At 33.7% G+C, this 25,488-nt stretch overlaps 2 protein-coding genes across 2 annotated transcripts in view; both read right to left on the bottom strand.

The window, feature by feature from the left end:
• The window catches only part of LOC127723904 (coiled-coil domain-containing protein 73-like), a 183,558-nt gene extending 178,913 nt beyond the window's left edge, over positions 1 to 4,645 (bottom strand). Inside the window, exon 1 of the mRNA XM_052230621.1 lies at positions 4,430 to 4,645. Coding sequence (XP_052086581.1) covers positions 4,430 to 4,645 — 216 coding nt within the window. The remainder of the gene's footprint in view (positions 1 to 4,429) is intronic.
• Positions 4,646 to 16,794: 12,149 nt separating this feature from the next.
• Positions 16,795 to 19,480, bottom strand: LOC127723903 (uncharacterized). The gene is made up of 2 exons (XM_052230620.1): positions 19,159 to 19,480; positions 16,795 to 17,015 (listed from the first exon to the last, which is right to left on the bottom strand). Exons 1-2 carry the CDS (start codon positions 19,343 to 19,345, stop codon positions 16,795 to 16,797), a joined length of 408 nt encoding a protein of 135 aa, XP_052086580.1. The 5' UTR covers positions 19,346 to 19,480.
• Between the last annotated feature and the right edge of the window lie 6,008 nt (positions 19,481 to 25,488).

The following is a 25,488-nucleotide window of genomic DNA, read 5'->3' as shown; positions in this document are numbered from 1 at the left end:
ACATCTGGAAACCAAAATTTCAGTCCATAAATAGCTGGTGACCTTGACCTTTGATCTATTGACCCCAAAATCTAAGGGATCTTCTTCTTTCCATGGGTCTTTATCAAGCTGTTTGGTAAAGAATTTTTTTATGATTCCAAAGATTATATCAGAAAACCAAAATGTCAAGGTCAGAGGCTCAGAAAGTATTTATCATATGGGCTGCGTCGAATAGAAATCGACCTTATGCAAGTGAATATCAATACAACTGTTAACCTATTTCTGGTTGAAGGAATCTCTATGGAAAGTTTTTAACTGTTTGAAAATTGAGTTGTTATAAGAAAATCTACAAAACATACCAAATTCATCTTTTATTTCGTATTTGAATATTCCAAAATCAATCAAAGTCTTATATATGTACATGTATTGTGTGCACTTGCATAAGGTCGATTTCTATCAGACGCAGCTCATATTATAAGACAAGATTGACATCAAACTCTAATAATAAAATTATTAACTATGTAGATAAGTCTTGTAAAAGAATAAAAATGATACATTAACAAGAATGTGTCCATAGTACATGGATGCCCCACTCGCACTATCATTTTCTATGTTCAGTGGACCGTGAAATTGGGGTCAAAACACTAATTTGGCATTAAAATTAGAAAGATCATATCATAGGGAACATGTGTACTAAGTTTCAAGTTGATTGGACTTCAACTTCATCAAAAACTACCTTGACCAAAAACTTTAACCAAAAAATTAATAATATTAGAAAATTCCTGTAATCAGCTTTTTTCCATGGTAAAATACAAAACAGGTGCTAGTATTTCATGCATATTCAGAACAAGAATAAATAACAACAAGAAATGATTGTAACAGGATGCTGTTACGAAGTCTCCCAAACGAAGCTCCCATAATTCGTAATTCCCAGGGTCGCCTGACATTGGGCAACATCCAGTGAAAATTGGTTTGGTCCAGTAAAGTTATATGCATTAGTGATGCCTGGGGACTAACCTTGCATATCATTCAAATCATCTTGGCATGACAAACCAGAATATATATGGTTTAGGGGTGGGGATCTCGACCATTTACAAAATACTAGAACATTGGGGGTGGGGAGGAACCCCTGGGGACTGACCCTATACGTCATTCAAATGTTCATTACATGACGAACAGGAATATATATGGTTTAGGGGTGGGGATCTCAACCATTTACAAGATATTAGAACATTGGGGGTGGGGGGAACCCCTGGGGACTGACCGTATACGTCATTCAAATGTTTGAGACATGACAAATAGGAATATATATGGTTTAGGGGTGGGGATCTCAACCATTTACAAGATATTAGAACTTTCTTAAATGGCAGGGGGTGGGGGTGACCCCTGGGGACTAACCCTGTATTTCATTTGATGTGCTTTATCATGATAAACCAGAATATATGTGGTTTAGGGGTGGGGATCTCGACCATTTACAAGATATTAGAACTTTCTCAAATGGCAGGGGGTCGGGATGACCCCTGGGGACTAACCCTGTATATCATTCAAACCATCTTAGCATGACAAACCAGAATATATATGGTTTAGGGGTGGGGATCTTGACCACTTACAAGATATTAGAACTTTCTTAAATGGCAGGGGGTGGGGGTGACCCCTGGGGACTAACCCTGTATTTCATTTGATGTGCTTTATCATGATAAACCAGAATATATGTGGTTTAGTGGTGGGGATCTCGACCATTTACAAGATATTAGAACTTTCTTAAATGGCAGGTGGTGGGGGTGACCCCTGGGGACTAACCCTGTATTTCATTTGATGTGCTTTATCATGACAAACCAGAATATATATGGTTTAGGGGTGGAGATCTCGACCATTTACAAGATATTAGAACTTTCTCAAATGGCAGGGGGTCGGGATGACCCCTGGGGACTAACCCTGTATATCATTTAAACCATCTTAGCATGACAAACCAGAATATATATGGTTTAGGGGTGGGGATCTTGACCACTTAGAAGATATTAGAACTTTCTTAAATGGCAGGGGGTGGGGGTGACCCCTGGGGACTAACCCTGTATTACATTTGATGTGCTTTATCATGACAAACCAGAATGTATATGGTTTAGGGGTGGGGATCTCGACCATTTACAAGATATTAGAACTTTCTCAAATGGCAGGGGGTCGGGATGACCCCTGGGGACTAACCCTGTATATCATTCAAACCATCTTAGCACAACAAACCAAAATATATATGGTTTAGGGGTGGGGATCTTGACCACTTACAAGGTATTAGAACTTTCTTAAATGGCAGGGGGTGGGGTGGCCCCTGGGGACTAACCAAGGGTCCGGAAACGGTCATATTTGCCAGTCATGTCCTAAGATGAAACTATTTTTTCCTAAACGAGTAATTGGGATTTAGGACAAATTTTATTTTTTTACAGAAGTATTTTCGGTCATTTCATTGACTCAATGTTTGAAATCGGATTTCTGAATCGCCATTTTGCACTTGTTTTTGTTTATAATCCCTTTCCTGTAATAAAACTGCCACTACAGTAGTTTGATAATCCTGAGGGCCCTCCTAATATTTATCTCAATGCCTCCGGGAAACATTGGCTAATGATCGCTAATCACTTTTTACCTGTGGTTTTAATTCACACCTGACAGTGATCACAAGCTCAGAATAATATCTTTAAAACATTAGTTCCCTGATAAGTGTAATCATTATTTATTTACTTTTCATCAAAGACAGTCATCAATTCTGATTTAAAAATTAAATCTAAATTTACGTAGAAAAAAGTATTTTTTCCTTAGTAACACATGTGCTTTATTTACTATGAATAGAATAGAATAGAATATTTTATTTCCTAAATTACAGGGCCCATAAAGGGCATAAAATCAGATACAATTGATTTACATAATTGGTAACAACAACAATAATAGTCACTTGAAAATATATATTAAGTATATTAGCATTGGTCAGAATCAGAGCCAAAAACCACATATATATTGTGAATAAAAGAATAAAATTACATTATATGCATTCATTCTATGTAATACGCATGCGTGAAATTGTCTTCAGCAAATTTAATATTTAAATCGTAAAATGCAAATTGATTTCATGCTAAATTAAACGAGTGCAACTATTATCTGTTATATTCAAACACTTTTAATAAAATAAAAAAGCCATAAAAAGCCGGTGATTTCCTGTCAATTTGATAAACAAAACAAATCCCGGAAATAAATCCGGAATTATTCGTACTTTAAAATATCGCAAACTTCCGGTTTTAACTTTTGTCAAATCGAAAGAAACGTAAGCAATGTCTGAGAAATTAACCATTTTGAGTCATTAAAATCATTTCAATTTTAGACTGTTGCCTTCCCTAAACTGTCCTTCATAGTAATGGTAAGACATTTACTTACAATACAAGTTCGTCATGTTCGTTGATGCTATGAATATAGTCAAGTTGATATCGACAATTTGAAAAGGGGCACCAACTTTTCAAACATCTCAAAATGACCAAAATTGTCTGGAAAATTCCCGGATCCTTGGGACTAACCCTGTATTTCATTTAATGGACTTTATCATTTAGAACATTTTCAATCAAAAAGATTGTGTCTATCACAAACGGTTTTCAATTTATAATCATTTGAAAATTTTAAAAAATAAAATCCCATAGGGTTCTATAGTAAAACCCTCTTTTCTTTTTGCTCCTCAAAGTACCCCTTTATAAACCCCATTGCACAAACAAAACCCTGATTGCACCACTAGACATGTTAGTCTAACATATTGTGAAACCCTAAGTTAATCTGACAAGCGGTTTTGGAGAACGGGTGCGGACAAGTTCAAATTTAAAAGAAGAAGAAGAAGAAGAAGAAGAAGAAGAAGAAGAACTGAGCAAAAACAATAAGTCTTCCCAAACTTCGTTTGGGAGACTTAATTAAAACAACAGGTAGGTTCAACCAGAATTGAGGACAAACATTTGGACTGCCACTGGAAAAGAGGGCACATGTATGTTTGATATGACTAGAAATTTTTCCTTGAAATAGGTACAATACAGACCCCTGGAAGAGTTTTTAGCAAGGAAATGTCTTCTTAATTGTTAGACCATATTGCTTTAAATTATATAACAACAATGTGAAATATCTTTTAAAGCAGAATTAAATTATGTTTTTTAATACAATTTTATCATAATTATATTACATTCAAACTGTTATAATCTAAATAATGACTAAAACTTACATCTTTATGAATAAAAAGAGATATGAGGTACACCTCAATGAGGAAGCAACCCCAACACCAAACATAACCATAAAACACCAAGAGGGTAACAGTCTTCAATAATAAACAGGGGTCTATACAACATGTTTGCATTTACCACAGCAAAAATCAGACCCATGCAAATATTATCTTTATATAACAGTTCTAATCAACAAATTACAGAGGAAAACTTACAACTTCTGCTTGTAAAACTTTAATTTTGTCTTCAAACTGACGTTTTATTTCAGCAACTTTCTTATCATGCTCTTCTGACAAGGAAGCAAAATGACATTTTTCTCCATCCTGTAACAAAGAAACATTAATTTCAGGGGGACTGGGATTAAGGGAGACGACTCTTTTACTAAATCTTGTGTTTGTACAACAGTAATTTTCATAAATGCTTAAAATCATTCATGTGAAAATGAATTGAAATAATCTGTGTTACTTAGCAGTTTAAAATATATTATGTACCAGTGATTTATAGTTACATCCCTTACCAGTGATTATATAGAGTTATGTCCCTTACAAATGATTTTTAATTGGTATGTTCCTTATCCTAGGTCTCATTGTTTAATTTAGTATAACGTAAATAGCAAGACGCAAATACCACTTTTTATAAAATTCTTTGAAGTTGCTTTCAATAACTGTAAGCATTCTTTGATACTAAATAATATTTTGTTTGTACTTGTGCTCAAGATTGTTATCTGTTATCCTATAGTTATTTTTATTGTATGTTCTGTTACTTGCCTTTTTTAAGTTCACTAAATGAGATAAAAGGCATACATGTGACAGAGTTGTCAAGTCACAACTGGAGATTTTTAAAAATTTTCAGCTGGAGTTTGGGCCTCATAACTGGAGATTTTTTATCGTCATATTAATAGCTGTTTTCAGTGTTCATTTTTATGATAAAGCTACATATTTCCCCTTTTTTTTAAGATAATAGTTTAACTATTAATGTATTCTCTCTGTATTGTTACCCTGTGAAATATTTGTCAACACTCAGCTATACTATCTGTATGTGATTTTCATCATCTCATATTTATTTATGTGTTTTAAAGTGTTATTCCATTTTTCTAGATAATTCTGATTTAGCCAGATTTAGCATAAACACTCTCAAGATTTTAAATAAGGTCAAAACATATTTTATAAATTTCAATTTAAGCATTGAAAAGAAGTATAGATCTCTCAAATAATTTTCAGAATAATATTTTCTTATTTGTCCGATTAAGACATTTGAAATCATTAAATTACCATCCTTATATGATTCTTTGTTCAATTTGTACTTCATTCATATTCTTTTATCAATTTACATTATTTTAAGGAGGATAACTTAAAACATGAAAAAACAAGGGAAGTAACCCAAAATTTCTTTGAACACACAGCTTAATTATTACATAAGGGCAGTTAGCCTGAGGTAAAAATCGTTGATTAATGGTATGTTTGACACCCAAGCTATATAATTACACAAGTTCTTTCATTTACAGGTAAAAATTACCTTCATCAGTGACACACAAACGTAATTAATGTTGACATCGATGGTAATAAAAAATAGAGACTGACAAATTTTTGGGGGTTGAAATTTTGAAAAAACCGGAAGATTTGAATTATCAACGGGAGGGACGGAAGAGGGCTTAAAAATCGGGAGATTTTAACTCCCACCAGAAGAATCACATGTGTGAAAAGGGAGTTTGGTTGAAATCTCAAGACCTGTTTTGACTTTGCCACAATTGATGTGCTTTTTTTAATGTTTGAATCCTTGTTCATCCATTTTGCCAGCGAATCAAAAAAAGATGAGTCAAGTGACCTTCATTTTCGCCTAAAGAAATGTATACTTCAATGAACATTTAAATTTGCAGTTTACCTTTGTCCATAAAATCAACAAAAACTGGTATCCTACAAAAAACAATGCATCCACAGTAGAACTGGGTCAATATCCCTAATGCACCTCAAAGTGAGGAGTGTTAACAAAAAATCTCTGTGCAGTGATATTGGATATGTTTCAATTTTTAACAAGTGAATGAGCTTAACCATTTGTGCATATTTAGAGACCGGAGGACCACAGAATAAACATGTAAAAACTATGAAGTTATTAAATGTATGCAAAGAACAAGAAATGATTGTAACAGGATGCTGTTACGAAGTCTCCCAAACGAGATATTAGAACTTTCTTAAATGGCAGGGGGTGGGGGTGACCCCTGGGGACTAACCCTGTATTTCATTTGATGTGCTTTATCATGACAAACCAGAATATATATGGTTTAGGGGTGGGGATCTCAACCATTTACAAGATATTAGAACTTTCTCAAATGGCAGGGGGTCGGGATGACCCCTGGGGACTAACCCTGTATATCATTCAAACCATCTTAGCATGACAAACCAAAATATATATGGTTTAGGGGTGGGGATCTTGACCACTTACAAGATATTGGAACTTTCTTAAATGGCAGGGGGTGGGGGTGACCCCTGGGGACTAACCCTGTATTTCATTTGATGTGCTTTATCATGACAAACCAGAATGTATATGGTTTAGGGGTGGGGATCTCGACCATTTACAAGATATTAGAACTTTCTCAAATGGCAGGGGGTCGGGATGACCCCTGGGGACTAACCCTGTATATCATTCAAACCATCTTAGCATGACAAACCAGAATATATATGGTTTAGGGGTGGGGATCTTGACCACTTAGAAGATATTAGAACTTTCTTAAATGGCAGGGGGTGGGGGTGACCCCTGGGGACTAACCCTGTATTACATTTGATGTGCTTTATCATGACAAACCAGAATATATATGGTTTAGGGGTGGGGATCTCGACCATTTACAAGATATTAGAACTTTCTCAAATGGCAGGGGGTCGGGATGACCCCTGGGGACTAACCCTGTATATCATTCAAACCATCTTAGCATAACAAACCAAAATATATATGGTTTAGGGGTGGGAATCTTGACCACTTACAAGGTATTAGAACTTTCTTAAATTTCAGGGGGTGGGGGTGGCCCCTGGGGACTAACCCTGTATTTCATTTAATAGGCTTTATCATTTAGAACATTTTCAATTAAAAAGATTGTGTCTATCACAAACGGTTTTCAATTTATAATCATTTGAAAATTTAAAAAAATAAAATCCCATAGGGTTCTATAGTAAAACCCTCTTTTCTTTTTGCCCCTCAAAGTACCCCTTTATAAACCCCATTGCACAAACAAAACCCTGATTGCACCACTAGACATGTTAGTCTAACATATTGTGAAACCCTAAGTTAATCTGACAAGCGGTTTTGGAGAACGGGTGCGGACAAGTTCAAATTTAAAAGCGGCGGAAGAGGAAGAAGAAGAAGAAGAAGAAGAAGAAGAATTAAAAACCAATTGTTCAAAGAACAATTGAAGGTCTTTCCACATAAATTTTCTAAATTATTGATGAGAAGATAATTCTGGTTTAATCAAAGCTACTATTGGCGTCCAATCATAGGTTTCTTCATACTGATTCAATAAACATGGTTTCTATAGACTTTTGCCAAAAATAAGGGAGATAATTGTCAACATCCGGTTAAGAAAATGTCACTTCAGGTCTCATATGATAGCTTTATTTACACTGATTCCAAAAATATATGGTTTATATATACTTTTGCCTGTAAAAAGGGAGATAATTGGCTACTTCCGGTTTAGAAAATGTCACTTCCGGTCTCATATGATAGATTTATTTACACTGATTCGAAAAATATATGGTTTAAATATACTTTTGCCTGTAAAAAGGGAGATAATTGGCTACTTCCGGTTTAGAAAATGTCACTTCCGGTCTCATATGATAGATTTATTTACACTGATTCCAAAAATATATGGTTTATATATACTTTTGCCTGAAAAAAGGGAGATAATTGGCTACTTCCGGTTTAGAAAATGTCACTTCCGGTCTCATATGATAGATTTATTTACACTGATTCCAAAAATATATGGTTTATATATACTTTTGCCTGTAAAAAGGGAGATAATATGCTACTTCCGGTTTATAAAATATCACTTCCGGTCTCAAATGATAGATTAATGTATGACCATTCAAAAAATATATGGTTTCTATGTACTTCTACATGAAATAAGTGCAAAAATGACTACTTCCGGTTCACTCAAGGTCACATCCGGTTGACATTTTTCAAGGTCATATTTCACCCAACATTTTGCAAAAGATCTTATGGCTTTATCATGTACCAATATGAAGTAATAATCAATTTACCTTAAAATAAAACATTTCAGGGGCAATAACTCCAATAAGATGTCGCTGGATTGTCTCAGACCAAATTTATCATATCTTCATCACAATATAACAAACATTTTGCACTTGTTCTTTAATATATAACATTAAAAATATCGGAGAAAATGCAAAAACAAGCAAAAGACAAACTTCAGAACATGACCTTGACCTTTGACCTTGACCTCATTTTCGAAGTTGGGATCCAAGGACCTTAAATAAAAAGACTATAGGTTTATACGGCTTACAGTTTATGAGTAACAAAAACATAACGACAAATTTATTTGATAAAGGTAGACAACTATAAAATTTCATCGAATCGCTTCGATCCAAATTAGCCAAAAATTCCTGAGGATGTAACGAACAATTTGTAAAAAGAATTTTGTCGATATCTTTTTTTGTAACGAAGGAGATGCACACAGATGATAAACAGTGAATAGGGAGATAACTCTTACAAAGAAAATGGTTCGGCTTAGCAGGGTGAAATTTAAAAGCGCATAAACTATATGATACAATATGAGAAATATCTAAGCGACATATTGCAAAACAAACATTTATCGCAAGAACAAAATTTGGCGAAAGAAAAAAAAAAAAAAAAAAATAATAATAATAATCAGAACAAATACAATAGGTCTTTCCACAGAAAAGTGGAAAGACCTAATAATAATAAGAACTGAGCAAAAACAATAAGTCTTCCCAAACTTCGTTTGGGAGACTTAACTAAATAAATTTTCAAAGAACTTATAGTGTGAAAAAAGGGATTTTTTACCTCGAGAAGCTGCATTACAAAAGACTTTTCAGGGTGTGCTAAATTACGGGAAAATGAATCTCACTTTGTACCCCGAAAATTTAACCACATATGTGAAAATGTCTCAGCTTCGAAAAGAGTCATCATACATATCCAAGTTTCGATATGGGCAGAGAAATTGAGGAAAAGGCTACCATTACCGCCTACCTGAAATGAATTGCGCATCTGTACCCAACAGAAATAAACTAAAGGAGTAGGTTCTAGCATTATGTTTGTTATAACAATGAATATGTCAAGACTTGAATATCAAGTTTGACAAAGTCTGAGCTGTATGTTTCCGGCCTTATTGTGGTTTAAATCCAGAAGATTTTGTCAACTTTCACCAAAATCTCCATATTTCGCCTATTTGGGGTGTAAATTTCCATGCTCTATTAGAAAACCTAGACAAAAGTAATTCTACTTTCACTTTCTTACATGTCTTTTCATCAACTTGAAACATTTTTTCTCTTAGATAAAATGAACTTGATATTTCAGACCAAATATGGCACTTACCAAACTTACTTTGCTTTTTTGTTAATTATTTAGAAGTACTGTGGATTCATTATTATTCCTTTGATACCAATTTTTGTGGATTTCGTGGGTACAGGTGAACCTCGAAATTAAATATTCAACGAATAACACATTTTCTATAGGCTTGTATGCAGACTTTGGCAAAACCACGAAATTGAATATCCACGAACATCTAAGTGTTCCTTAATCCACGAAAATTGGTACACACGAAAACAAATGAAACCACAGTAGTCAGGTGTTGGTATGATCTATTGTGCTGTTCAACAGTTTTAGTATCCCTATTAATATCTTTTTTATGAATCACAGATATCAATTTTGAACATCACTGCAAAAATCATGAAAATATGTAGAATTAAATAAATAGGATCATAATTATTAATTACCAGTTTTCTCTCCAACTCATATTTTTCCTGTACAAGGTGTCTTATTCTTTCTTCATTCTCCAAGTCATTGTTCTGTCATGAAAATTTTTTTTAAAAAAAGGTTAAATTAATGAAGTAGGATATACGGTACTATTGTCACGGCTTTTATAATAAATTTATACACGTATGTATTCATGGGCAATAAAGGTTTTTACATTATACAATGAAAAAAAAATAAATGACTGGTAGACAGGTTGACAATGTGTTAAAAATGTAAATTTTTTTATGGTTGACTGGTTGACAGGTTGACAAGTTGACAAGTTGACAAGTTGACAATGTTAAAAATGTAAATATTTTTATGGTTGACTGGTTGACAAGTTGAAAATTTAATATAGATAAAACTGAAGTTATGGTTGACAAGTTGACAGGTTGACAATTTGAAAGAATCTATATAGTGTAAAATAGTATTATTGATGACTGGTAGACAGGTTGACAATTTGACGATGAGAAATAAAAACTGTAATAATGGTTAACAGCTTGACAGTCGACAGGTTGACAGGTCGACAGTTATAAGTCAAGACTTAATAAAAAGGTTAAAAAACTGAATTGTAAAATTAAACCTGTCAACCTGTTAACCATTACACTTGTCAACCTGTCAACCTGTTGACCTAAACACTTGTCGACCTTTCAACATGTCGACCTTTCAACAAGTCGACCTGTCAACCTGTCGACCGCAACACTTGTCAACCTGTCGACTTTCACACTTGTTGACCTTTCTAGTGTCAACCTGTCGACCTGTTAGTCTGTCAACTTATGCACATATAAACCGATTTATTTCTTAAGTTAAACCGCATTACTCCTCTGTTTTTCCGATGGAACTGCAGTACCGTTTATCCTACTTGACCCAGAACGTTTAATGAGGAAGAACATAATAGAAAAATTAAATAGGGGGTATCCATGACACAAAATCAGTACATGCACAGCAAAATCACAAAAATTGCTTCGCTGAGCGCAGCTGGATACGACCGCAGAGGTCCAACCCTGAACAGTTGGGGCAAAAATGGACACAATATTCGCACTAGATACAGGTCTGAGTTTGGATTGTAACTAAATATCTGACACAAAATAGGTTTCTGACACAGAATAACTGTAGTCAAAGAACTTAGAATTGGTAATATGATTTGAATTTATATTCAATTTATGCTTTTGTGCAATACACTTTGCTGTTGCGTTTTGACACCCCCCACCCCATCTTTTTTTGGCAAAAAAAAATAATATTTGAAGAAATTTTCTTTTTAATTTCTGAAATCTGAAATGAGAAAAAAATTGTCCCCCCCCCCCCCCACCCTCCAAATTTTGTTCTTCAATTCCCCCCTTTCTTTCCCTCAAGAAAAGGTCATAATCTCAATTCAAATTTCTTATGGAGTTTGCAACCATAATTACCCATTAAAATACATCATAAAAGTCTTAAAATAGAAAATGACATGCATATTCAAGGCTAAAATTAATATGAATTACTGTAACATTTAAAAATAAATTGACAGTTAATCACCTCAAGACAATACAGCATTTCTTATACATAATTTACAAGCAGTGTAAGGGAGTAATCCAAAGCATACACAACATTGTATATTAAATGTGATTGGTTTACCTCCCTTACACTGCTTTAAAATTGTCCATTAACCAGGAAACCCTTGTTTTTCCCCTTTTTTGCCCCTAATTCCTAAATTCCTAAATTGTTTGAGCCATAACCCCCCAAAGTCAATCCTAACCATCCCTTTGTGGTATGGAAACTTGTGGTATAATTTCAGAGAGATTCGTACACTTAAACACAAGTTATTGTCTGGAAACTACAACTAGAGGCTCTAAAGAGCCTGTGTCGCTCACCTTGGTCTATGTGAATATTAAACAAAGGACGCAGATGGATTCATGACAAAATTGTGTTTTGGTGATGGTGATGTGTTTGTACATCTTAATTTACTGAACATTTTTCCAGCTTACAATTATCTCTATCTATAATTAACTTGGCCCAGTAGTTTCAGAGGAGAAGATTTTTGTAAAAGATTACTAAGATTTACGAAAAAATGGTTAAAATTGACTATAAAGGGCAATAACTCCTAAAGGGGTCAACTGACAATTTCGGTCATGTTGACTTATTTGTAGATCTTACTTTGCCGACATTTATCGTTTTTTACAGTTTATCTCTATCTATAATAATATTCAAGATAATAACCAAAAACAGCAAAATTACCTTAAAATTACCAATTCAGGGGCAGCAACCCAACAACGGGTTGTCCGATTCATCTGAAAATTTCAGGGCAGATAGATCTTGACCTGATGAACAATTTTACTTCATGTCAGATTTGCTTTAAATGCTTTGGTTTTTGAGTTAAAAGCCAAAAACTGAATTTTACCCCTATGTTCTATTTTTAGCCGTGGCGGCCATCTTGGTTGGTTGACCAGGTCACGCCACACATTTTTAAAACTAAATAACCAAATGATGATTGTGGCCAAGTTTGGTTTAATTTGGCCCAGTTGTTTCAGAGGAGAAGATTTTTGTAAAAGATTACTAAGATTTACGAAAAATGGTTAAAAATTGACTATAAAGGGCAATTACTCCTAAAGGGGTCAACTGACCATTTCGGTTATATTGACTTATTTGTAAATCTTACTTTGCTGAACATTATTGCTGTTTACAGTTTAAATCTATCTATAATAATATTCAAGATAATAACCAAAAACAGCAAAATTTCCTTAAAATTACCAATTCAGGGGCAGCAACCCAATAACGGGTTGTCCGATTCATCTGAAAATTTCAGGGCAGATAGATCTTGACCTGATGAACAATTTTATCCCATGTCAGATTTGCTTTAAATGCTTTGGTTTTTGAGTTAAAAGCCAAAAACTGAATTTTACCCCTATGTTCTATTTTTAGCCGTGGCGGCCATCTTGGTTGGTTGACCAGGTCACGCCACACATTTTTAAAACTAGATAACCAAATGATGATTGTTGCCAAGTTTGGTTTAATTTGGCCACGTAGTTTCAGAGGAGAAGATTTTTGTAAAAGATTACTAAGATTTACGAAAAATTGTTAAAAATTGACTATAAAGGGCAATAACTCCTAAAGGGGTCAACTGACCATTTCAGTCATGTTGACTTATTTGTTAATCTTACTTTGCTGAACATTATTGCTGTTTACAGTTTATCTCTATCTATAATAATATTCAAGATAATAACCAAAAACAGCAAAATTTCCTTAAAATTACCAATTCAGGGGCAGCAACCCAACAACAGGTTGTTCGATTCATCTGAAAATTTCAGGGCAGATAGATCTTGACCTGATAAACAATTTTACTTCATGTCAGATTTGCTCTAAATGCTTTGGTTTTTGAGTTATAAGCCAAAAACTGCATTTTACCCCTATGTTTTATTTTTAGCTGTGGCGGCCATCTTGGTTGGTTGGCCGGGTCACGCCACACATTTTTTAAACTAAATACCCCAATGATGATTGTGGCCAAGTTTGGTTTAATTTGGCCCAGTTGTTTCAGAGGAGAAGATTTTTGTAAAAGATAACTAAGATTTACGAAAAATGGTTAAAAATTGACTATAAAGGGCAATTTCTCCTAAAGGGGTCAACTGACCATTTCGGTTATATTGACTTATTTGTAAATCTTACTTTGCTGAACATTATTGCTGTTTACAGTTTATCTCTATCTATAATAATATTCAAGATAATAACCAAAAACAGCAAAATTTCCTTAAAATTACCAATTCAGGGGCAGCAACCCAATAACGGGTTGTCCGATTCATCTGAAAATTTCAGGGCAGATAGATCTTGACCTGATGAACAATTTTACCCCATGTCAGATTTGCTTTAAATGCTTTGGTTTTTGAGTTATAAGCTAAAAACTGCATTTTACCCCTATGTTCTATTTTTAGCCGTGGCGGCCATCTTGGTTGGTTGACAGGGTCACGCCACACATTTTTAAAACTAGATACCCCAATGATGATTGTGGCCAAGTTTGGTTAAATTTGGCCCAGTAGTTTCAGAGGAGAAGATTTTTGTAAAAGTTTACGGACGACGGACGACGGACGACGGACGCAGGACGACGGACGACGGACGCAAAGTGATGAGAAAAGCTCACTTGACCTTTCAGGTCAGGTGAGCTAAAAATGCTTATTTCGGCCCCTTTTTTGCCCCTAATTCCTAAAATATTCGGACCATAATCCACAAAATCAATCCCAATCTTTCTTTTATGGTTATAAACCTTGTGTTTAAATTTCATAGATATCTATTTACTTATACTAAAGTTATTGTCCGGAAACCAACTGTCTTCGGACGACGACGACAACGTGATACCAATATACGACCACAAAAATTTTTTGTGGTCGTATAAAAAGCAAAGGAACAGCGCTTTTATTGCTGTTCTTCATCTTCATATACCCTGCAACTACATAATTAATATGGGATATTTTTATACTTCCCCTCCCTCCAAAAAAGTCCCCCATTTCAATTTTTTCAGATTAACGAAATCATTCAAGGTTTTGATGAATGGAAACCTTATTACAAATTTGAAGAGGGTCTAATAAAATATGAAGGCACTATTCCATTGACAAGAGTTTACATTGGTTATTTCAATAAGTCCCTCTGAAAAATGGACCATCATTTCGGAGTTTTCTGATTATGTAAGTCATCTGAAGTTTTAATAAAATTGAGAATGGAAATGGGGAATGTGTCAGAGAGACAACAACCTGACCAAAGTGCAGAAAACAGCCGAAGGCCACCAATGGGTCTTCAATACAGCGAGAAAATCCCGCACCCAGAGGCGGGCTTCAGTTGGCCCCTAAACAAAAATGTGTACTAGTTCAATGAAAATGGACGACACACTAAACTCCAAAACTTAATAAATGGAAACCAACATACAAACTTGAAGAAGATCTCATAAGAAATTAAGGCATTATCATAGAGAAAAGAATTAATACAGGATATTTTTACAAGTCCCTTTCATGATTTTTTATAATTATAGAACTCCAAGTGTATTGTCTGATCAAATTTGAAGATCAAACAAAAGATGAAGCGGCTGGCATAGATGTTTAGCAGCAACATGTGATAAAGAACTGACAGATGGAACAAAAACATTATTCATTAAACTTCATTGCATTAGACATGTTGGGTATAAATGTCAAGAAAGACACTGTTGTAACCTGACAGATGCCATATATCAATTTGCTTATTTGATTTTTATTTTGTATCGCAACAGTATATATTGGCTTATTTTCAAAACATATATATCTCTGTAATAATTGTGACATTAAGAATATATGAGAAGAGGAAAAGTGTACACAAGTTACACAAGTTTTACTAAACTTCAAGTGTGATCTATTAGTGATAAATAATGTTGAAGACAAGACTTATTTTTAAAGATTTTTTAACATTGATTATCTTTAAAAATTATGAAATTTGCCTTGACCTCAATGGTTTGCTATTTTCTCCTGTATAATACCAACATATGTGACTCAACAATGATTCCCTGACAAATCAGAAATCTCTGATTAGAGATACCACAGCTAGACACAAAAAGAGTCTTTTCAATTACTTACTGAATAAGTATGTAAAGAAATAGATCAATAGGTTGTTATCAATTCTAATATGACACTCTTCTTTTGCTTTGTTAACAGTCTATTTTAATTCCAACAAAACCTGGAGTTCATGTCTGTGACGTAACAATTAAACTTTCAACATCTATCTGAGCTTGAAAGACATTGGAAATATTTTTTTTTAGAATGTTGCTCATTAGGACTTCTTTAAATCTTAAAAAAGTAGTCTATATGTATTTGTAAGATTTTTGATTGTCAATGATTGATTTTACAGAATGTTCTGATTGATCAAATTGAAATGGCTTTTTCTTAACACTTTTTATAGGTCAGCTTCCAACCAAAAATGTTCTGAACTTTCCTACCGAAGTAAATAGAATAGAAATACTTTCATATCATGGTCTATACTCATTTTCAAATGTGAGTAGCTTAGTGTAAAAAAATTAACAAATATAATGCCTAGCTATAATAAAATGAGCATAGAATATGACATGAAAGAATTATTTCTTTCACAATAATTGGCCAGTTTTCTTCCTCTATGGATTTTACACTTTTATGATTCAGCCATTCGTTTGCTCTGCATAAGACTTCCCAGTCCAACCTCAATCTTTACTTCTAGCTTTGAAAATCAATAGAGGTCATTCTCTGCTACTGGAAAAGTCTGGTGAAGCATGAATGAGTAATTTTGTTTTCAACAAGTTAACAAACCTGACAATAGAGCTTTGACCTGAAAACTTTAATAAAGGTATAAATGTCATCTCTGATAAAGAACATATAAGTAACAAACCTTTATAAATCTGAGCAACACAACTGGTGCAACGTGTGGAGTAGGATCTGCTTACCCTTTTAGAGCACCTTAAATTTTCCTTTTTTCTTTGGGGTGTTCCTGATGCTAATACTTTTTTTATGTAGTGTTTTCTTAGACTGTTTATCTTTTCGTCCTTTTTTGTTTTTTGCCATGGTGTTGTCAGTTTTTCTTTGACCCACTCATTTTGATTGTCCCTTTTGTATAGTCTGGCTTTTTTTTTATTATTACTTTAATGCAGTTAATACAGTTTTGACACTAATATAGTCTCTTCCGATACCAAACCATGAAGTTTCTCTGCAATAAATGAAATACCAACCCTTCTGAGTTTGACTTCTTCAAGAATTTCTGTTAAGCTATTTCTCATCCTTAAACAATCAACATGATTCATCTGTTGTTGGCTTATAACATCTGGTAATCTCTCAGTTAACAAAGTACAATCTGTAGTCAAATCTTCAGTGTCTTACAATATACAAAAAATTTTAAAATTAGACACTAAAGGTTTGATACAAATGTAATTCCAATTCTGAAGATTCTTAAAGCAATGTTTGAATTCAGAGAAAAGTATCCTCTTCCTTATATCAAGTTTCTCAGTTTTGGGGTGTTTTTTTTAATTTTTTTTTGTGTTTTTTTTTTTTTTTTTTGTGCGGGTCCTTTTTTACAAATTCTTTGAACTTTTGACTTTTAATTTTTCCTTGCAGTTTACTGCATTTGTTGTCTTTCTATTTTCACACAATGTGACTCTGAGGGTTAACAGCCAAAAAATCCACTATAAAATGTATATATAAAAATAAGAAGATGTGTTATGATTGCCAATTAGACAATTGACCTCAGAGACCAAGTGCATAGAAGTTAGCAGCTATAGGTCACCATAATAAAATTGAGAATGAAAATGGGAAATGCGTCAGAGACAACAACCCGACCAAAGAGCAGAAAACAGCCCAAGGCCACCAATGGGTCTTCCAACACAGCAAGACAATAATGCACCAAAAGGCGGGCTTCAGGTGGCCCTTAACCAATAATGTATACTAGTTCAGCGAAAATGAAAGTCACACTAGACTACGAAACATATAAATGAACCAAAATTTTTAAAAAAACATACAAGACTAACAAAGGCCAGAGGTTTCTGACTTGGGACAGGTGCAAAAATGTGGCGGGGCTAAACATGTTTTGTGAGATATTAACCCTCCCCTAATACCTATAATAAGCCTTCAACAATGAGCAAAACCTGAATACTGCAAAGTAAGCTATAAAAGGTTCTTACATGACAAATGTCAATCAATTCAAACGAGATATATGTCCTCTGTAGAATCATTTACCAACAATAGGTACTACTGCCAAACTTGTTATAAGGACAAAAAAGTTATACCTGTGTTTTCACTTACATGCTGGAAAAAAAAGGGTAAAAAATGTTTTCTTCAAAAAGTTGTAACTGGTAACAACAGGGGAAACCGTCAGACTTTAATAGTGAAAGTTCAAAAATGACCAAAAAGAATCTTTAAAACATAGGTACTGAAAAAAATATGGTCTGTCTGGTTAGTTGAAACACATACCTTTTCAGGCCTTACTAGAATGATGGACAACGAATTGCTTTATTCATTGTTTTAGGCTCTTAATGTTTAATTATATGTACACCATATGAAAATAATTGTATGTCAATGGTCAATATATATCTATTTTTTAAGACTTTAATTTGTTAACCAATCATAATATTTTGGATTACACTTTTAAATATATTACACAGAATGCATCAGTTTGTAAAACAGTGAATAAAAAAGCATGTTTAATAAGCCTGTAACTGAGTACCAGTGTATGAATTGAACTGTGAGCCTCCACATGGGGTTTATGATTATGTGATTACTTGGCCATTTTTCTAGTGATTAGTTGATTACCAGACCAAATATTTATGATTATTTGATTATTTGAAAATCTAGGACTGTATTTTTGATTATTTGATTTTATTGTTTAAAAAAATTATTAATGATTATGTGATTACATTGGCAAACAATTTGTGATTATGTGATTACTTGGACACCCCCATGAGGGGCCTCAACTGTGATAAAATACTTAATCATTAATATGTTACATAATAGCAGGTGCTTAGGCCAAACAAATTATAGTTGTGTTTCCAACAGCCTCCCTACCTACCCTAACTGTTCATACCTACCAAACACATTTTTAAAGACATTTTTTTAACATGTTTAATAAGCACTGTTAATGTCCAGAACATTTCCCTTTTTCAAGTTTATAGTTTATTTTAAATATTTAAAAACAAGAATATGTGTCCACCATGCCCACACTCTCACAATCACATTACTATATCCAGTGAACTGACATCGGAGTCAAAACCCTAGCTTGGCATATTTATTAAACATTGGTCTTTTCACTTCATAATGAACATGTGTACTAATTAAATATCAAGTTGGTGTAACCTCAAACTACCACAAACCAAAACTATAACCAAATACAGGACAGACAGACGGAATATTTTTTTCATATTTTGGCAATAATGTGAATTTAGTTTTTTTCCCCTTGTCCATTAAGTTGTAGGTAATTAGTAGACTGATATGTATAAGATCTTGTCAAGTTTTATTCCAGCCCTTACCAAGTTCCTTTTTAATTATCCCCTCCTCAAACAATATAACACTATCAGATCTCTGGGACAAATCTATATCTCTCTGACTTAGTGCTGTACCATCCTCCTCCTGCAGCCTCTGACTTAGTGCTGTACCATCCTTCTCCTGCAGCCTCTGGCTAAGTAACTCATGTTCCACTGACTGTGAAGATGCCATACTCTTCTAACTACCCATCAAACCAACAATTGTCTGTGAAAAGTTTTATTCCATTGGCGAAGTTGCACACCTCTTTCCGTCTGTGACATATTCTATTTTCATGTTTTTCTTTGTCTTTTTTCTCTTCTTAAGCTTACATTCCTGCAAGAGATAAGTTTAAGAATAATTCTGCATAAAAAAAGCTTGGGCAATCTAAGAAATAATGAAAATATGTTGCTATGTTACATTCCTGTATATGATCAGCTTTTACTTTGGATTCATTATTTTTCATAGGATACCACTTTTCCTCGTCTTCATGGCTGTAGGAATATATATATATGCAGACTTTGTCATAATTATAAAAATTCAAATATCCTCCAAAATGCAAGTATTTGACAGTAATGGTACAAATAAATATATGTATATACATATAAACAAGACTAATACACAAGATGTAAATGTCCATGGGACAAAGATGATCCCCCGCTTGCATAAAATATTATAAAGGGACATAACTAGAGAACTGTAAAAGTGACCCCGATCAAATTCGAACTTGATCTGTGTTTTATGGTAATAAGCATTGTAAATAACTTTCATAACATTTGGTTAGGGCGAACTAAATTAAGAGAACCGAAACTAATTTTTGGACATATAGGCAGAGAAGGGTAACACTTAATGCCCCCTGCGACACGGGGGCATACAATATGGCTTAGTCAGGAAACAGGACACTTAAAATATGAGCATTTCCATTCAACCAAGTTCAGTGGTTTAATTGGAATTGGGCTTCCATTGTATCATTTATTTTTGTATTTATTTATGTTCCCCATTATTTCATAACATTTGAGTTTTTGTTCAACTATGTTGTCTTCATACTGTTAAGGGCCATTAATATGGCAAACATAAATAAACCTTTTAACTAAAATGATATATTCAACTTTAATAGTGACATTTGACGTGATAACTCAGGTATTCTTTTTTTACTATTTAGAAGTCTTCCCAAAACCTTTCAATAATATAACTTTACAAAGGTTATGTTTTTTGTTTGGCCAGTTACATCCTGAAATAAAATAGGGTTGGTAGGTTATACACTACCCTACTGGAAGTTTGCCATTTCCATGTTTGGTTGTAAAATAAACAGACATGTTACATTTTAGGTTAAGTTTGTTAAATTCTGTAAAGAATTTGTTGCATTTTTGTTGAGCCTGCGACATTTATGTCACGAAAGCGAGACATAGAGATCCCAGATTCCATCAGCGCTGGCGGCGGCGTCAACATTTAGGTTCAGTCTGTGGTTCAAGTTTTTTTTAGATATTAATAACTTTGTCAAACCTTCATGGAATTTTAGGAAATTTGGACAGAAGCTTGTTTATGACATGAAAGCGAGACATAGCGATCCCAGATTCCATCAGCGCTGGCGGCGGCAGCGTCAACATTTAGGTTCAGTCTGTGGTTCAAGTTTTTTTAGACATTATTAACTTTGTCAAACCTTCATGGAATTTTAGGAAATTTGGACAGAAGCTTGTTTATGACCAAAATACAATATCCATAGCAAAATTTTGAAAATATCTATTTTTATTTTTCCGTATATTACTGATAAATGGACTTAGTTTTTTTTTACAAATAAACATTCAGATTCAGTCTGAGGTTAAAGTTTTTAAATCATCAATAACTTTGTCAAACCTCCAAGAAATTTGGACGGAAGATTGTTTATGACCAAGTATTAAGACTTATACCACTCAATATTAAGAGTGAAATTTTGAAAATATTAATTTTCATTTTTCCGTATTTTACTGATAAATGGACTTAGTTTTTTTCACTAATAAACATTCAGATTCAGTCTGAGGTTAAAGTTTATCAGTCATCAATAACTTTGTTAAACCTTCAAGATTACTTTGTCAAAGCTTCATAGAATTTTATGAAACTTTGGCAGAAGCTTTTTTATGATTAAGAGATAACATCTGAAGCAAACTTTTGAAAATATATTTTTTTCATTTTCAGTTTTTTTCTGATAGATAGACTTAGTTTTTTACAGTTCACATTTACAGACAGTCTGGGATTAAATTTTTTTGAAGTGATAAATTTGTAAACCTTCATCGATTGTTATGAAACTTGGAAAGAAGCTTATCTTCAATACCTTAAATAGCATTTAAAGAAAATTTTTTAATTTTTTTTTTAATTTCTCTATTTTACTAATAAATGGACTCTCTTTTTAAAGTCAATATAACACTTTTACACTGACAGCAGCAATAGCAGGCGAGACACTGGGTTCCACGGAACCCCTTACAAATTTTTAGCCCTAGTGGATACTTTAATGGAAATTCAGATGACAGAAGTCTGTGATTTTAATTTTTGAAATTCATATTCAGTGATTTTCCTGCCTTTATTTTGGGTCCGAATATCGGCCCTGTTCCCAATTAGAAAAACCCTAATTTTTTCCCAAATGGACATGGAAAATTCCTTATTCAATCAAGTTGTAGTGGAAAGGTAATTGAATGTAATCTTTATCGTTCGTATGATTTGGTTCAAAAATAGAGGTTGTCGTACTGTTCCTGAAGAAAAACAAGTCGATAGACAGATGATAATATTTGGGGAACCAGTTTAACTTAGTTCTGCATGGTTTATCTGAAAACCTGAAAAACGTGAATAACAAGGATCTAAATTTTCAAAGGAACCAACTTTAATTCTATGAAAGTTTGCTAGTACAGTCTATTGTTTTTCTTTAGATAATATTATTGAAAGTATGATTACTATAAATTTTAATTAAAAAAACATAAGAGCATTTCTCTAAATTTCATTTTTGTCTCCATAAATGCGCTTAACTGTCTTTGTTAATTTTTTGGTCTTAGGTTAATTTAAAAAAAATTTGTTAAACATGCCAAAGCGTGCAGCGAAATGCTTTTTTCGCTGGTCAATAAGTTATTTTCTTCTGTTAATATCATATCTGTGATGATAATATCAATAAATCAGGCAATCAAGCCAGAGAAATGCATGAAACAGCATTAATTAAATACCATGGAAAGTATGGCAGTCCACTTACACTAGGGATTTCACGGGAATAGAAATGAATCTTAAATTATCTTCTTCTATATTAAAAGTGGTTAAATCAGTTGTAATAATTTGAATGTGAATTGTTGTACTAGTCTGCGTATCATGGCCTGTTCATGACTCTTAATGGAGATGATTAAAAATAAAAATAAATAGTTTTGTCTCTACAATTTATTAGCAAACAAAACATCTGAAAATGCCCCAGATCACATGATTTAGCTTCATTTATTTTAAAATTGGGGGGGGGGGGGATGCCATCAGACACCCTTAGCATTGGTCGTGCCTTTGCAACTTGACGAGCTAGCAGAGTTGGAAGACTTTAAAAAAAAAAAATTAAATAGCCCTCTGGGCTAGTAAAAGAACTTAGTTAGTGTCAAACCCTGATGACATATATTAACATGCATCAAGAAAAAATGATATGTTAAAATTTGAACATGATATAAAATTGGAATTCTAATAAATACATTGTAACCTCATTAAACTATGATGAAAACAATGATTTATTTTTTCCCAATTCACACGTTATACAACACATTTTTCCCTGATTGCCTAGGGCCCAGGCCCCATTTGAAAAAAGGTAGGAAAATCACTGATTTTCCACAAGATGGGATTTTTCATAAAATGGAAAAAAAAAGGTCTAGGGTCAAGGGGGGTGGGGGTTAAGCTAACTGGAACCACACATATATTTTTATTAGGCCTTTGTACTTTTTAGGGGGATACCAATGCAAATAAATTGTTTGATTTGAATAAAAAAAATTTGTTCATGAATGTTTAATGAAAAATAGTAACTTTTTTATCTAGTTAAAAAAATGTTTGCCTGAGAAAAAAAAACATGCCCCATCCCCATGACCCCCCTCCCCCTCCATTGCTCCAACAAAAGTTAGTGTCGTAAGTAAACATTGAGGATCATTTCCTTTTTTTATAAATATAAAAAGCAATACAGAAGAAGATACTCTGACCTATACATGAAATAGTTACTTTCAAACAGATAAATCTATTGATTTAACGAGGCCAAGGGGTTCTTTGCCTTTGGATTCTTCTTTTGTAGATAAAACAGACATAGCTGTACAAAAAAATCTTTCCATAAAGATTAGTTATAATGCATTTGGAGTCTACATTAACCACTTCAACGTGGGACCTTTACTTAATTGTTTAAAAATCAAATTTGAGAATTATCCTCAGCAGACCGTTTCGGCGTTTGGACAACTTTTCGTGTGAAATGGAAAACTCAAGTGACGGAAAAGTGATCAAAAAGAAGTTCTTTCAAAGGAAAATTCATAAATATCCTTTTCCATTCTAAAGAGTGTGAATACTGCTGTTTTGTGGGTGAAAATCAGTTAATTACTGTGTTTAGCAGATGACAATATAGAAAATGTTGCGGGAAATGGTTGAATAGTGACCGGAAATACTAATACTAATATTTAGAACCAACAAATTACACCATGACCCGGAAAGTCTCTTTTACGTTTTCTTCTTCTTCGGTCCAGTGGCGGATCCGGGGGTGGGGGTCCGGGGGTTGGAACCCCCCTTTTAAAATGGCTGGATCCGCCCCTGCAGTCCATGGAGGTAAATTATTCCATGTTCATCAGTCCAGATTCATCCACTGGCATAGGGACCAGGTGCAAGTTTTCCCCCTCAGGAAAAAAATTATTGAAAAGTAAAAAAATGAAATGAAAAAGCAGACTGACTACAGTAGGCTATAAATAAACTATTAGACCAGAGACATATATATGTATTTCATGTCTCTGATTAGACTATAGAAAAGCTTTTTGTGTCCTTTTTTTTCTTGTCACTTTCAGAAGTTTGCCCTTATGTACTAAGTTCGGCTTAAGTTTAACTTTAAGGTAAATTCTTATTTTTTTTATTTCGTGTACCCATCATTCTCTTTTCTTTAACCTCCATCTAAAAACTCCGATATTCTATACATTGATAGATATGTGTAAACTTCATTAAGACAGCAGCCTAATCATAAAAACCCTGTTAAATACTTGAAGTAGTTTTTTTAAAGTAAACAGTTTCTAAATATACAATTCATATTGCATGATAGAAAAGAAAGGATACGGGATATCGATCCATGGAACAACATCAGTACATGCGAAAAAACACAAAAAACAAAGGAACAACGCTTTTATTGCTGTTCTTCATCTCACAGGGATGCCTTCAACACGGAGAGAAAAAAACTCTCACCTCACTGCAAGTCAGCTCAGACGGCCTCTGGCACAGGTTTGAGCGGAATTTTTGGGCAAAAATCGTTCGAGTAGAGTTTATAAGATGCAACACCACCAACTTGTGCCCGGTCAAAAAGACATGTAGGTTTTTTTTGTATTGCTTGTGCTGATAGTCTCTCTTGACATTAAACCTTTGAACACATAAGGATTGTGACACCTTCTTCTCAAATATAGGAAAGTATATATACTTTAAAATACCACATAGTCCTTGTGGTTGTTATTAGAACATCAATCAATTGTTTAAACAAAATATAATATGATTACCAACAACAACTTTCAACAACTTTACTTCTGGCTGTTTTACATGTTGTGCTTACTTTTAGTAAAAAAAACTATTACTGTTGTATATAGAGGCGGTAACATTTAGATTTGTAGAAAAGGTGAAATCGTTGGTGTGCGATGTGAGCCTCACCTTTTTCAAAATCCATTTAATCATACATAACATCATTACATTTTTTTAATTCAAATGGGAGAGGCTTTTGGCATTCCATGGAGAGATCTAAGTGTGTAGGAAAAAACATTAAATAATATTTATTGGGGGAAATGCAATATATTCTTATACCATATGCAAACACAATGCCGGATAGTTTTACCGACAACATTCAAATACATGTTTGATTGTCGTTATATATATAGGTCATGAAAAGTACATTTTCGTTTTACTTATATTCTTTGGTAATGTATTAATAATCTGGACAACGGACAAAACAAAATCAACCAAGGCTGTTAGATTTGAGTCTTAGGGTCGAAAGAATTATTAAAGCTCTGTGTTTGAAAAAAAAACAGATATAGTTGGTGTTAAACGCCACTTCCAGCACTCCTGGTTATATATCATGCGTGGCGGTCATTTTTATTGGTGGAGGAAGCAGAATGTTCGGAGAGAACCATCAA

This window comes from Mytilus californianus, unplaced genomic scaffold, assembly GCF_021869535.1.
Source record: "Mytilus californianus isolate M0D057914Y unplaced genomic scaffold, xbMytCali1.0.p SCAF_13, whole genome shotgun sequence".
Lineage (NCBI taxonomy): Eukaryota > Metazoa > Mollusca > Bivalvia > Mytilida > Mytilidae > Mytilus > Mytilus californianus.
Note: the sequence above shows the minus strand (reverse complement) of the source record. Positions and strands in the feature narration are given on the sequence as shown.

Coding starts and splice junctions, on each gene's coding strand:
- LOC127723903 (XM_052230620.1), bottom strand. CDS start 19,345: ATGGCATCTTCACAGTCAGTGGAACATGAGTTACTTAGCCAGAGGCTG. Junction 17,016..19,158: donor GATAATTAAAAAGGAACTTG/GTAAGGGCTGGA, acceptor GTATATTGTAAG/ACACTGAAGATTTGACTACA.